General features: G+C 41.8%; 1 protein-coding gene across 1 annotated transcript; it reads right to left on the reverse strand.

The window, feature by feature from the left end:
• Positions 1-12,277: 12,277 nt before the first annotated feature.
• On the reverse strand, positions 12,278-14,485 carry LOC136504599 (structure-specific endonuclease subunit slx1-like). Its single transcript, XM_066499554.1, has 3 exons — positions 14,193-14,485; positions 13,386-13,492; positions 12,278-12,759 (listed from the first exon to the last, which is right to left on the reverse strand). Exons 1-3 carry the CDS (start codon positions 14,408-14,410, stop codon positions 12,596-12,598), a joined length of 489 nt encoding a protein of 162 aa, XP_066355651.1. The 5' UTR covers positions 14,411-14,485; the 3' UTR covers positions 12,278-12,595.
• Between the last annotated feature and the right edge of the window lie 603 nt (positions 14,486-15,088).

The raw sequence follows: 15,088 nt of genomic DNA on the forward strand, positions 1-15,088 counted from the left end.
TGAACCTGAGATTGTTCATCCTTTCTTGGTCCCTTGCTGTCATTGGGCCACAAGAGATCCCTCTCCTGTAGGATAACATGCGCCTAAATCTAACAAAAAGCCAGGCACTGATTACTACAACCACGGCTACTCCTCTAATAATAAGCCGACGACGCCTAAGTGCCAGATTCATAACGATAAACAAGACATGGGGGTAAAAATTAGTATGGCAGCTGCTGCATAAGTATGAATAAACTCTAATCTGGAATATAAACATAGATGGACTGCGACATTCAAGATATGCCACCCAGATCCACGAACATCATCAACCATTCCCATGGACTCAACAAAAAATCAAGTACGTATGGTAGAGTACAATAACAGGCAACGAATACTAGTAAAGGAAACTTGCATTGCTTAACAGATCCAGTCATAATCACCACTAGAAAAGTCAAGAAACACTTGGATCTGTACAAAAACAACGATTTGCCCTTCGAGGAGGAGCAAATAGAGAGAGATCCAGCACGCGTCCTCGGTTTCGAATGCAGCGTCTCACCTGCGAGCACCTAGGGAGGGCCGACGAGGTTCTCCGACGAGCTCCCTGCCGGGAACCCTAGGGGCGGCGAGTGAGACGAGAGCGAGAGAGCAGCAGAGAGTGAACGAGTGGTGAATGAGAGAGAAACCCTAGCGGGTGGATGCGGAAGCGGGGTTTTGTTCGATGCACTGCGTAGGCCAATGAGGACCCTCGCGGGCGGCCAAGCCAAGCCAGGCTCCACGGAAACAAACGCCCCCACTGTACCCCCGCGTGGGCTTGTGGGAGCCTGGTTAGCAGGACCTTACAGGGAACCAAACAGGCTCAGGTTGTATTTTGCAAGCCTGGCCAGGGGTGAGGACAGGGAACCAAACACATCCATACATGCGCACGCACGCGTGCGTGCATGTGCGCACACACACACACATCCATTCTGCTTCCTCATGCATGCTTGCCATCTCCCTTCCTAGTTCCCATAACATTGTTTTTATCCAACCCGCTGTTATGATATTGTTATAATATTCCTGAGATTGAGAGGTTTTTAATAGTTATCACATTAGTGCTAAAATGTTTGGATATTGGGTGTGCAACACATATATGCATCCTTTTGTGTTCCATTAGATTACACTATTTTCATCATGCTTGCATAGAAAATGATGTGTCCTGTCTCTTTTACACCTATTTTCTGTATCTTCCATTATTTTATCTGTTCAGACAATTTGAATATTATGTGGTTCTTGCATATATATGCAGACAGTGAGATATGCTACTTCATGAATGGGGTATACCAAGGCCTTGCCTTCAAGAACGTTTCAGGAGGGAGGTATTACCCAGCTGCATCAATGTATGCTATGCCTAAGCAGCCCAACTGTGTAGTCAAATTTAATTTTAGGCCAGACTTCGACTTCTTCCCACAAGATTTTGGTGGGTTACTAATCCCTCATCCAATGAGTGAGGTGCCTCTTCAGGCAATTGAGGTGAAGATTGATGTGCCTGTAGAAAATGATATTGCAAGAAAATTTGAATATAATGTGGTTCTTTCATACGCAGGGAGTGAGATATGCTACTTCAAGAATGGGGTATGCTAAAGCATTGCCTTTAAAGACATTTCAGGAGGGAGGTATATGTTATCCAACTGCAGTAATTTTTTTAATGTATACTCTACCTAAAGAGCCCAACTGTGTAGTCAAATTCAAATTTGGACCATGCAATATTTTGGTGGGCTACCAATCCCTCGACCAATGAGAGAGGTAGCTCATCAAGAAATTAAGGTGAAGAATGGTGGGCACGCAAAAAATGTTATTGCTGAAAAATCCAAGTCACAACAAACATCATACTCTCTAGTGGTAGAGACACATCCTTCTAACCAAAAGATTGGGGATTTGAACCCCATTCCTACACGCCCAAATCTCGATCTTTTTTCTCTCTGTTTTCTCCTCCCTCCCACCTCCCCGCACATCGCTTCTCCCGCAAACACCCTCCCATGTGCGACTAGTCTCCAGGAACCTGATTTTGTATTTTCTCCACCCTTTGACCTCTCCATGTGTCTCTCCCACACATGGATAGTCCCCATGTACCCAACTTCCAAATCTTTTTCTCTTTATTTCATCCTCACTCCCACCTCCCCACATGTCACTTCTCCCGTGCTAACGCCTCTCACGTGTGTGAAAGGTCCTAATGGCTAGAGGGGGGTGAATAGCCTATTAAAAATTTCTACAACAACACTAAGCCAAATGATTAGTCAATAAGATGGCGAAGCGAATTTTGCGCTAGCACTATACTTGGGGTTGCAAGCCACCTACCCAATTCTATTTTGTATAGTCTCTATCCACACAACGGCTATGTTGCTACACTAAGTTAGTGTGCTCTCAAAGGCTAACTAAAGAGCCACACTAACCAAACTAACAAGCTCTCACGACTAGCTACACTAAAGAGCTTGACAACTAGTTTGCGGTAATATAAAGAGATAGAGCAAGATGGATATACCGCCGAGTCAAGGAATGAACCGATCAATCACAAGGAAGAATACCAATCACCTCGGAATCAAATGATGACACAATGATTTTTACCGAGGTTCACTTGCTTGCCAGCAAGCTAGTCCTCGTTGTGGCGATTCACTCACTTGGAGGTTCACGCGCTAATTGGCATCACACGCTGAAAGCTCTAGTTTGGTTTTGGTAAATTGATTAAACCCTAAATGCTAACCTAGTTTATCAAGTGATCATGAGATAGGTAGCACACTCCAAGTAGTAAAGCAAATGAAGATCATAACACGATGATGATGATGCCATGGTGATGATCAAGTGCTTGGACTTGGAAAGAAGAAAAGAGAAAAACAAAAAGCTCAAGGCAAAGGTATAAATTGTAGGAGCTATTTTGTTTTAGTGATCAAGACACTTAGAGAGTGTGATCACATTTAGGTTTGATAGCCATACTATTAAGAGGGGTGAAACTCGTATCGAAATGCGGTTGTCAAAGTGCCACTAGATGCTCTAACTCATTGCATATGCATTTAGGATCTAGTGGAATGCTAACACCTTTGAAAATGTTTGTGAAAATATGCTAACACATGTGCACAAGGTGGTACACTTGGTGGTTGGCACATTTGAGCAAGGGTGAAGAAGTTAGAGGTGAAAAGGAGTTGGTCTCGCTGGTCACAAAGTGACTGGACGCTGGTCTCAGAGGGACCAGCGCATCCGGTCAGTTGTAACAGTGAAGACACTGGCGTCAGTCAAACGACCGAACCCTAGGTCGCTCAGCGACCGGATGCTGGTAGGCTGTGTCCGGTCATGCTGACGTGGCAGCACAGAAGAAGACACTGTGTGACCGGACACGTCCGGTCGAAGAAATTCGTTTCTGGAACCTTACTGGAAATGACCGGACACTGGAGGCTCAGCGTCCGGTCACTTATGCCGTAGCGTCCGGTCGACTGTTGACCGTTGAGATCGGGCGAACAACATTCAAAGAGAGGGGACACGTGGCGTGTATCACATGACCAGACGCTAAGGGCCAGCGTCCGGTCGATTCGATCGAAGCGTCTGGTCACCCCGAGTTGTGCCTAGTGAAGGGGTACAACGGCTCTATTTTGTGGGGGCTTCTATTTAAGCCCCATGGCTGGTTGAAGCTCATACCTTTGGCCATTTGCATTGACATAACAACCTTGTGAGCTTAGCCAAAGCCCTCCCACTCATCTCCATCATTGATTCATCATCTTTGTGAGATTGGGAGTGAATCCAAGTGTATTGCTTGAGTGTTTGCATCTAGAGGCACTTGGTGTTTGTGTTTCACTGCGGGATTCGCTTGTTACTCTTGGTGGTTGCCGTCACCTAGATGGCTTGGAGCAGCGAGGATCGTTGAACGGAGGGTGGTGATTGTCTCTGGCTCCAATCGTGGTGATTGTGAGGGGTTCTTGACCTTTCCCCGGCGGAGAGCCAAAAGATACTCTAGTGGATTGCTCGTGGCTTGTGTGATCCTCATCTTGTGTTGGTTGTGCGTCACCCTATTGAGGGTTTAGCATGTGAAGCCAATTAGCGCGTGAACCTCCAAGTGATTGAATCGCCACAACGAGGACTAGCTTGCCGGCAAACAAGTGAACCTCGGTAAAAAATCATTGTGTTCATCATTGATTCCGAGGTGATTGGTCTTCATTGTTATTCATCCTTGTGTTTGATTGGCTTCTTCATCTACACAGCGGTATAACTATCTTGCTTACTCTCTTTACCTTACCGCAAACTAGTTGTCAAGCTCTTTAGTGTAGCTAGTTGTGAGAGCTTAATTGCTTGGTTGGTGTGGCTCTTTAGTTAGCTTTTGAGAGCACACTAACTTAGGGTAGTGTCATCGCTATTGTGTGGATAGATATTATCTAAACTAGAATTGTGGTAGGTGGCTTGCATTTTGAGTAGGCTAGCGCAACACTTGCTTCGCCTCATAATTGTCTAACCCTTTTATTAAGTGTTGTTGTAGAAATTTTTATTAGGCTATTCACCCCCCCCCTCTAGACATTAGGACCTTTCAAGTGGTATCGGAGCTGAGGTCACCGTGATTTGAGGCTTAACAATCTTCGGTGTAAAAATGGCTCAAATCAACAACACCAAGAAGCCATCCCAATTTGATGGCTCAAATTATCCCTATTGGAAGGCTAAGATGACAACATATATTAAGTCAATCAATAGGAAGGTTTGGAAGGTGGTAGAAACAAAGATTGAGATAGAAGATGAAGAGGCTCCCACCGCCTCCGAAGAGATGCTACTCCAAAATAATGACATTGCTCTTAGTGCCATCCATGATGCTTTGGATGAAAGAACATTTGAGCAAATCAAGAACATTGAGAGGGCTCATGAGGCATGGAAGAAATTGGAAGAATCATTTGAGGGCACTCAAGCCATGAAGGGTGCAAAGGCATACATTCTTAAAGAGAAGTTTGCAAGCTTCAAGATGAAGGAGGATGAGAGTGTGCCGGAGATGTTCCATAGGCTTCAAGTGCTTGTCAATGATCTAAAAGCACTTGGAGAAGAGGTGAAGGACAAGGACTTCTCCCACAAATTCTTAAGATGCTTACCATCAAGATTTGGGACTTTGGTCACTATTCTAGTGAGGAGTGGTTTGGACACCATGACACCAAACCAAGTATTGGGAGATATAATGACTGATGATACATATAGAGATGAAGATGAGAAGGAAGAAAGGAAGGAGAAGAAAGATGAGAAGAAGAAGAGCGTGGCATTCAAGGCCACATCATCCAAGGGCAAAGCTAAGCAAGAAACATCAAGTGAAGAAGATGAATCATGAGATGATGATGATGATGAGAAGATGGCCCTCTTTGTGAAGAGATTTGGCAAGTTCATGGTGAAGAAGGGCTACCGTGCTAGAAGAAAGAAGTCTTCATCCAAGAACAAAGAAGAGTCAAGAAGGTGCTTCAAGTGTGGAAGCAAAGATCATCTTGTTGCTCAATGCCCATACAATAGCGACAATGATAATGACAACAAGAAGAACAAGAAGGACAAAAGGGAAAAGAAAGAGAAGAAGGAAAAGATGGCCTTCAAGAAGAAGAAGGGTGGTTCATATGTGGTCACTTGGGATAGTGATGCTTCCTCAAGTGATGATGATGATAGTGATGATGACAAGACCACCAAGAAGAAGGCATTTGCAAGCATTGCTATCAATGAGAAGCCTTCTCTCTTCGACACTCCATCATGCTTCATGGCTAAGGCCACTAAGGTACAAATTTGTGATGATGGAAGTGATGAGGAATATGATAATGAAAATGAAAATGAAAATGATAGTGATAGTGATGATGATGAACCTACTAAGGATGAATTATTTAACATGCTAGAAGATGCTAGAGAATACTTTGACATCAAGAGAAGGGAATGCAAAAGCTTGCGTAAGAAACTAAAAGCCCTTAAGCAAGCCTTTGATGAGCTTAATGCATCTCATGAGAGGCTAGAGGAAGCCAATGAGAAGCTTGGCAAAGCTTACAAAAAGCTTGAAAAGGCTCATTCCTCTTTGCTTGATGAGCAAAATAAAAAGAAGCATGTTAAAACTTGCAATGTAGGTTTAACTTGTGATATAATTGATGAATCACTATCTATGCCTATCATTGTTCCTCCCACTAACCCTTCTTGTAGTACTTCCACTTCCACCTCATCTAGTAGTGATGGTCTCACTTGTGATACCTCATTAATGGTTGAGAATGAGAATCTCAAGAAGGAGGTTAACAAGCTCACTCACACTTTGGCTAAGGCCTATGCTGGTGAGGACCGCTTGCTTATGTGCTTGGGTAGCCAAAGAGCTTCTCTCTATAAAGAGGGATTGGGCTATACCCCCAAGAAAGGCAAGGCAGCCTTTGCTCCTCACAAGACTAGTTTTGTGAAGAACAATAGTCGGTTTTGCACTAGTTGCAAGAAAGTGGGTCATAAAGAGCAAGAATGCAACAACAAGAGCAAAAATGCTAATGTATCCTTCATAAAGCTTGATTCATGCTATATGCTTACTAAGGGTACAAATGGTGTGAAGGCTAAGTTCATTGGTAAACCATGGATGGGCTCAAAGAAGAAAGCCATTTGGGTACCAAAGAGCTTAGTAACTAACCTTCAAGGACCCAAGCAAGTTTAGGTACCTAAAAGGAATTGATCTTCTTTTGTAGTTTAATTACAAAGCCGGAGGAAGACATTGGGTTCTTGATAGTGGGTGCACTCAACACATGACCGGAGATGCAAGAATGTTCAACTCAATCAACACAAATGGCAATGATGGTTATGATAGTATCACATTTGGTGACAATGGCAAAGGCAAGGTCAAAGGACTTGGTAAGATTGCAATATCCAATGTATTGCTAGTAGAGAGCTTGAACTTCAATTTGCTATCCGTGGCTCAATTATGTGATCTTGGATTCAAATGCATATTTGGGGTAGATGATGTAGAGATCATAAGTATAGATGGCTCTAATTTGATCTTCAAAGGCTTTAGATATGAGAATCTATACTTGGTTGATTTCAATGCTAGTGAAGCTAAATTATCTACATGCTTGTTCACTAAGTCTAGCATGGGTTGGTTATGGCATAGAAGGCTTGGTCATGTTGGAATGAAACAATTGAATAGATTGGTTAAGCATGACTTAGTTAAAGGCTTGAAAGATGTTGTGTTTAAAAAGGATAAGCTTTGTAGCTCTTGTCAAGCCAGCAAACAAGTTGGAAACACCCATCCTAAGAAAAGCATGATGAGCACTAGCAAAGCATTTGAGTTATTGCACATGGATTTGTTTGGGCCAACACAATACACTAGCATTGCTGGTAACAAATATGGCTTTGTGATAGTGGATGACTACACTAGATACACATGGGTATTCTTTCTAGTTGACAAAAGTGATGTATTTGCAATATTCAAATCATTTGTCAAAGGCATTCACAATGAGTTTGAAACAACCATCAAGAGAGTTAGAAGTGACAATGGCAGTGAGTTCAAGAACACTAGAATTGATGAATTATGTGATAAATTTGGAATTAGACATCAATTCTCGGCCAAGTACACACCTCAATCAAATGGATTTGCTGAGAGGAAGAATATAACACTCATTGATATGGCAAGGTCTATGCTTAGTGAGTACAATGTGAGTCAATCCTTTTGGGCCAAAGCTATCAACACGGCTTGCTATTGTAGCAACCACCTCTATTGTCACCCATTGAAAGAGAAGACACCATATGAGCTCTTGAATGGTAGAAAGCCCAACATTGCATATTTTCAGGTCTTTGGTTGCAAATGCTATATCTTGAAGAAAGGCACTAGATTGAGCAAGCTTGACAAGAAATGTGATGAAGGATTCCTACTTGGTTATTCCACTACAAGCAAAGCATATAGAGTTTGGAATTTGGATAGTGGTACTCTTGAGGAAGTTCATGATGTTGAATTTGATGAAACCAATGGTTCACAAGTAGAAAATGAGAACTTGGAAGATGTTAGAGGCATTCAACTTTCAAATGCCATGAAGAACATGGATGTTGGTGAATTGAGGCCTAGGCAAGTGAATGATGATGAAGATGATCAAGTGCAAGTGCTCTCTAACTCAAATGTGCAAGATGATACAAATCAAGTTAGTACAAGTGGCTCTCAAGATAATGAACAAGATCAAGTGGCTAGTACATCATCTCAACCCAATGATCAAGCAAGTGCAAGCAATCAAGTTCCAATACTCCAACCAACCAATGTTGCAAGGGATCATCCATTGGACACTATAATTGGTGATATTTCTAGAGGTGTACAAACAAGATCAAGATTGGCTTCATTTTGTGAGCATTTCTTATTTGTGTCATCCATTGAACCAAAGAAGATAGAAGAAGCATTGAAGTATGTTGATTGGGTGAATGCTATGCATGAAGAATTGAATAATTTCACAAGAAATCAAGTATGGGAATTAGTGGAAAGACCAAAGGGACACAATGTGATTGGAACCAAATGGGTCTTTAGAAACAAGCAAGATCAAGATGTTATAGTAGTAAGGAACAAAGCAAGATTGGTAGCACAAGGCTATACACAAGTTGAAGGTCTTGACTTTGGAGAAACATATGCCCTGGTTGCTAGATTTGAAGCAATTAGAATCTTGCTAGCCTATGCTTGTGCCCACAACATCAAGCTCTATCAAATGGATGTTAAGAGTGTATTTCTCAATGGCTACATCAATGAAGAAGTATATGTTGAGCAACCTCCTAGTTTTGAAGATGATAAGAAGCCCAACCATGTATACAAGTTGAAGAAAGCTTTGTATGGCTTGAAGCAAGCACCTAGAGCATGGTATGAGAGATTGAGGGATTTCCTACTCTCTAAAGGGTTCACAATGGGCAAAGTTGACACCACTCTTTTCATCAAAAATATTGGAAAAGATCTATTTGTGTTGCAAATATATGTTGATGATATCATATTTGGATCAATCAATCAAGACTTTTGTGAAGAATTTGGAAAGATGGTGGCTAATGAGTTTGAGATGTCCATCATTGGAGAATTGAGTTACTTCCTTGGTATTCAAATCAAGCAATTCAAAAATGGTACATTTGTGAGTCAAGACAAGTATATCAAGGACATGATCAAGAAGTTTGGCATGGATGATAGTAAAGCCATTAGTACACCAATGGGAATAAATGGAAACTTGGATAGTGATGCGAGTGGCAATATGGTGGATCAAAAATTGTATCGGTCTATGATTGGAAGCCTACTCTATGTGACCGCATCAAGGCCGGATGTCATGTTTAGTGTATGCATGTGTGCAAGATTTCAAGCCTCACCAAGAGAAAGTCATTTGAAGGCTACAAAGAGAATATTGAGATACTTGAAGCATACACCAAATGTTGGTTTGTGGTATCCCAAAGGAGTAAAGTTTGAGCTAGTTGGTTACTCCGACTCAGATTATGCGGGATGCAAGGTTGAAAGAAAGAGCACCTCGGGCACATGGCAATTGTTGGGAAGGTGACTTGTTTCATGGTCATCAAAGAAGCAAAATAGTGTTGCATTATCAACCGTCGAAGCCGAATACATATCCGCCGGTAGTTGTTGTGCACAAATACTTTGGATGAAGGCCACTTTGAGTGATTTTGGAATCAAGTTCAAGAAAGTGCCATTGCTATGTGACAATGAGAGTGCAATCAAGTTGACCAACAATCTAGTTCAACATGCAAGAACAAAGCACATTGATGTCTGTCATCATTTCATAAGAGATCACCAATAAAAAGGGGACATTTGCATTAAGAATGTAGGCACTGAAGATCAACTTGCCGATATATTCACCAAGCCATTGGATGAGAAAAGGTTTTGCAAACTAAGGAATGAGTTGAACATATTGGATTTCTCAAATATGTGTTGATGCACCCCCACTTATATGACATGCCTCTCCTTCGAGCAATCCAAGGTAAAAGTTGATTGGCATGTCATACATCCTTGCTAAGGACTTGTTTAGTGCATCTAGACATCTTTCACATTTAATAGGCTCATTCATGAAAATCAAATAAATTTGATGATTATATGGTACCACTATTGCTTCTATGCTTATTTTGATCTAGTGGTAGCATATGACATGTTTGTGGGCTTGTAAACCTAGTGTTTGATCTAGAAAATGAGCTCTAAGTGTTTAACTCAACATGGTACAAGATAACCCTTATTTAGAGGTGTGAAGAAGCTTGTCCTTGGATCGAACCGAGTTAAATATCTTTGGCAAATAATCTAGATTAAACCAAATTTGGGAAATTGATCGTCACCCCATTGATTGACATTGATAATCTCAACCTATCTATATTTTGAACCTTTGTGGTCATTGATGACAAAGGGGGAGAGACAGTGTACAAAGATAGTGAAAAGACAACAAAGAGGGAGAATTTGACATAGGGGGAGAAATATGGAGAAATATGACAAAGGAAAGGGATCAATTAAAATTTTGAGCACACAAGTAGGGGGAGCAAGCTCATGAACTTGTTTGGTGCATTTGAATGTGCATTTCATATGTTTGCTTGCATGGCACAAGTTTTTTATTTCAATATCCATGCTTGTGTGGTGTATGCTAGTTGTAGGTTTGAATGATAAAATGAAAAACTAGCATACATAGGATATCTAATGATTTCATTTCCAAGTATTTTCAAGTGGTATCAAGCTAACCATGGTGCTAAGGATGGTATATTGGTGCACTCTGATTGGTATCACGCTTCAAAGGTCCATCTTTTATACCTTAGCATCATTTGGTAGACATTGTCTCCTATATTTCCTATCTAAGCATACGTGCAAGCTACAATCCAAACTCCTAGCACATATGTAGGGGGAGCAATTGCTACCATTTGGGGTTCATGAAACTTGTCCATATCCATTTACACATGGTAGATATGCTTGGGCAAGCAACATGGATTCAATTGAATTTTAATTCATATCTTTGTGAAAGGGTTGTCATCAATTACCAAAAAGGGGGAGATTGAAAGCTCTAGTTTGGTTTTGGTAAATTGATGAAACCCTAAGTGCTAACCTAGTTTATCAAGTGATCATGAGATAGGTAGCACACTCCAAGTAGTAAAGCAAATGAAGATCATAACACGATGATGATGATGCCATGGTGATGATCAAGTGCTTGGACTTGGAAAGAAGAAAAGAGAAAAACAAAAAGCTCAAGGCAAAGGTATAAATTGTAGGAGCTATTTTGTTTTAGTGATAAGACACTTAGAGAGTGCGATCACATTTAGGTTTGATAGCCATACTATTAAGAGGGGTGAAACTCGTATCGAAATGCGGTTGTCAAAGTGCCACTAGATGCTCTAACTCATTGCATATGTATTTAGGATCTAGTGGAATGCTAACACCCTTGAAAATGTTTGTGAAAATATGCTAACACATGTGCACAAGGTGATACACTTGGTGGTTGGCACATTTGAGCAAGGGTGAAGAAGTTAGAGGTGAAAAGAAGTTGGTCTCGCTGGTCACAAAGTGACTGGACACTGGTCTCAGAGGGACTAGCGCGTCCGGTAGGTTGTAACAGCGAAGACGCTGGCGTCGGTCAAACGACCAGACGCTGGGTCGCTCAGCGACCGGACGCTGGTAGGCTGTGTCCGGTCATGCTGACGTGGCAGCACAGAAGAAGACACTATGTGACCGGACGCTGGTTGTGCCCGGTCAAGCATGACCGGACGCGTCCGGTCGAAGAAATTCGTTTCTGGAACCTTACTAGAAACGACCGGACGCTGGAGGCTCAGCGTCCGGTCACTTATGCCGCAGCGTCCGGTCGACTGTTGATAGTTGAGATCAGGCGAACAGCATTCAAAGAGAGGGGACATATGGCGTGTATCACATGACCGGACGCTGAGGGCCAGCGTCCGGTCGATCCGACCAGAGCGTCCGATCACCCCGAGTTGTGCCCAGTGAAGGGGTACAACGGCTCTATTTCGTGGGGGCTTCTATTTAAGCCCCATGGCCTAGACTGTTGTAGCACTAATCTTTTAAAGGTGGTTTTCTATTCTACATAATGGCTAAATCAAAGGATTTGGCATATATTTTTAGCTCGTCAATTGGAGATGCTCTTACATTCTTTTTTTGCAAAATCTACTTGTAAAATTCAGCAAGTCAGCAAAGTTTCCTATAGACAGAGAATCGCGTAAACATAAAGAAGTAAACATCTCTTTGTTATATTGTTGCATACTTGTGCTAGTAATAACAGTTTCAAAGCCTAACATACATTTCCATATGGCATTCTGCACACTTTGGCTCAAAATGCAATGAAGAAAGAATAGCTACACTAAAAGGCCGAGATGAATGAGAATAAATATAAGTGATTACAGTACATAAGTATCATTTACATTTACAAATAGGTGCATCAGATGATCCATATAATGGAAGACTTTCTATCATTCGGAAACAATTGCTCATACAAATAAATCAAACACAGAATTGCAAACTGGGGCTACTCTTGCGTTTTCATGTTAAAAAAGAATAACAGATGCCATCTTGATCATGCAGTAGAAGATTAAAGTTATCTTTGCTATGAGCTGCTAGACGACAGGGGGATTCTTAAGTGGTGATATTTTTCGAAGTTAGATGCCTGCCACCTGCACGAATGATTAAATAATCTCAACTTGACTTCCATTTGATTTGTAGGTGGCTACAATCCATGAATGCTTCCACTCTGCTCAATGCTGCTTCTCGATGTTGCAACACTGACTTCATGCTAGGCTCAGTCCTTTTCCGTGCAATTTTTTGGGAGATGTTCTTCCATTTGGATTCAAACTCACAGGCTGCAAAAGGATAATCAGATAAATAAGACATCTTATGTATTAGTTCAAACTCAAGTAGCAGATGACCATTTCATTTCTGATCAAGAAATTGCAGATGCTAGTAAGTACAATAAGCTGAACATTCCATCAAGAAGCATTTATGAATTCAAACACTCCAACATGTTGATGGTACTAACATTTTTATGTGTGAAAATGAAGGAAGTAAAAAATTGAATGCTACGTGCCAAAGGATTACCTACCTAGAAAAGATAGATGACCTTCTCAATTATGCGTCAGGACACAGGACAGGCAGTCAAGTTGCTGCGCTGTTAGTATGGTAAGGTAAATATAGCACCGTTAACTGAAAAGCCTGAACAAACATATAGAATAGTCCCAGCATGCTCCAACTTCCAAATACAAGTAACTTTAGTAATACAACAACAACAACGAAGCCTTTAAGTCCCAAACAAGTTGGGGTAGGCTAGAGTTGAAACCCAGCAGAAGCAATCAAGGTTCAGGCACATGAATAGCAAGGGAAGTTGTACTTGTGCGCACAACCTAGAGCGTGACAAGCGACTGTTCTAATCTATTAAAGTCCCGTCCAAAGTGTGAAGCTGTAAGCCAGAAAACAGATAGTTACTACTAACCTTCACTTCTGTTGGCAAAGCCTTCAACAAGGCATGCGAGATTCCAAGGCCTTCCAGCAGAGGCAGCTTTTGCACCACCTTTTAACTCACCATTATGTTGCCGCAACCTAAAAAAATAAAAGCTCATTTTAACTGTACGCTTCCTTAAACTGCTAGCTGTTATTAACATATACCTACTGAAAACAAGTGAATAAAATTTGCATTTTCGAACATGTGTATCCTACAAGCCAGAGCAAGGCAACTCAGAGAATTTCAACACAACTCAATGCTATTCTGAGACAAACCACTAGGTTGATAAACACCATTGGTATGCATTTATCAAATGCTCCCATTGAAGCAACTTCAGGACAACGATGATGGTGAAGCTAAGCAGAAAGACAAGCACATAACAGCATGATTAGGCATGTGTATTCCAACTGCGCATGTCTAACATCTTTGATTAATTAGAAGGAACCCTGGGCATCTTAAATATCTTCAACAAAGGAGCTGAGCACTTGCTACAGCTTCCTTTTGTTCTCCTACAACTCTCAGCGTAGGAACACAAAGCAAGCAGTACTAAATTGAAGCAAAGCAGTCGAATTTCAGTCCTAACAAGATCGAGTCACACTGTCGTACAGAAATCACAACCGGATGGGGTCAATCTCTGGTGCTTCCACTCACAAGCTGCAACTCAATACGGCGGCTTCCCCAAATGCTAACACTACACGAAGGTTGCCGCTGCAATTATACGACTAACCGAGACAAGCAAGTGGAGAAACAGGGAGAGGAAAGGAACAGAGAGGCAGGCAGGACAGGGCGAGGAATCACCGGCGAGGGAAGTCGGTGGTGACGCCGACGTAGGTGCGGGGGATCCGGGAGGAGGCTATAAGGTACACGCACCACGGCGGCGGAGCCTTAGTACTCTTCGCGGCCCCAGCCGGCGGATCCCCGGACGCCGAGGCCGAGGCGGCGGCGGCTGGCTCGCCGCACTTCGGGGGAAGACCACGCGGGATTTTGGCGGCTCGGAAGGCCGCCGTGAGGCTCATCTCTCACCTGGCCGGCGGGGCGGACTTGTGGGTCGCATTCGCATCCATGTCCATCGACGAAATTTACGAATTGGAGGAGGGAGGAAATTAGTGAGGTCATGGGATGAATGGGCCTTGATGGACAAATGGTTGTGGCCTTGTGGGCCTGAATGGACAAATGGTCGTGGGGATTTTTCCGAGGAAAAAAAAAAGGCTATTTTACCTCTTGATGAACTATCGCCGTAGTGTGAATTTTCTCGTCGAACTCCACAACTAGATTTGAATTGAATTCTCAAAATCATTCAAATTACCTCTCAATCCTGGTTTCAAGTGGTTTTAAGGCGGTTTTGTCTTTTCAGTGAAAAAATCATGTAAATATTTAATAAGGTTTTTAAACCAGAAAGAAAATGTCTTTAAGCTTCTAAATTTTTTGAGAAAAAACCCTATATATTAAGATATAAAGAATCCAAATAGAATACTTAGAGTTCATGAAAATATCTCTAGAAGCTTCCAAAATTTTGATTTAGCTCTAGAAAAATATCAAGAAAAGTTTAGAAAATTCCTAAAACATTCTATTTGATGTCTAAACGCATTTTGTTTTTTTTAAACAAAAAAATGTAAGACAACCTGCATGAATGCATAACAAGAATACATTTAATACTAATGAATCTTGAATCCATGTTGGTTGCATCTCATATT

This window comes from Miscanthus floridulus, chromosome 14 (assembly GCF_019320115.1).
Source record: "Miscanthus floridulus cultivar M001 chromosome 14, ASM1932011v1, whole genome shotgun sequence".
NCBI lineage: Eukaryota > Viridiplantae > Streptophyta > Magnoliopsida > Poales > Poaceae > Miscanthus > Miscanthus floridulus.

Excerpts from the sequence above, each read along its gene's own strand:
- LOC136504599 (XM_066499554.1), bottom strand. The coding sequence starts at position 14,410 with ATGAGCCTCACGGCGGCCTTCCGAGCCGCCAAAATCCCGCGTGGTCTT. Across the intron at positions 13,493-14,192 it reads ACCACCGACTTCCCTCGCCG|GTTGCGGCAACATAATGGTG; the intron begins GTGATTCCTCGC and ends TTATTTTTTTAG. Across the intron at positions 12,760-13,385 it reads CTTTGCCAACAGAAGTGAAG|CCTGTGAGTTTGAATCCAAA; the intron begins GTTAGTAGTAAC and ends ATCCTTTTGCAG.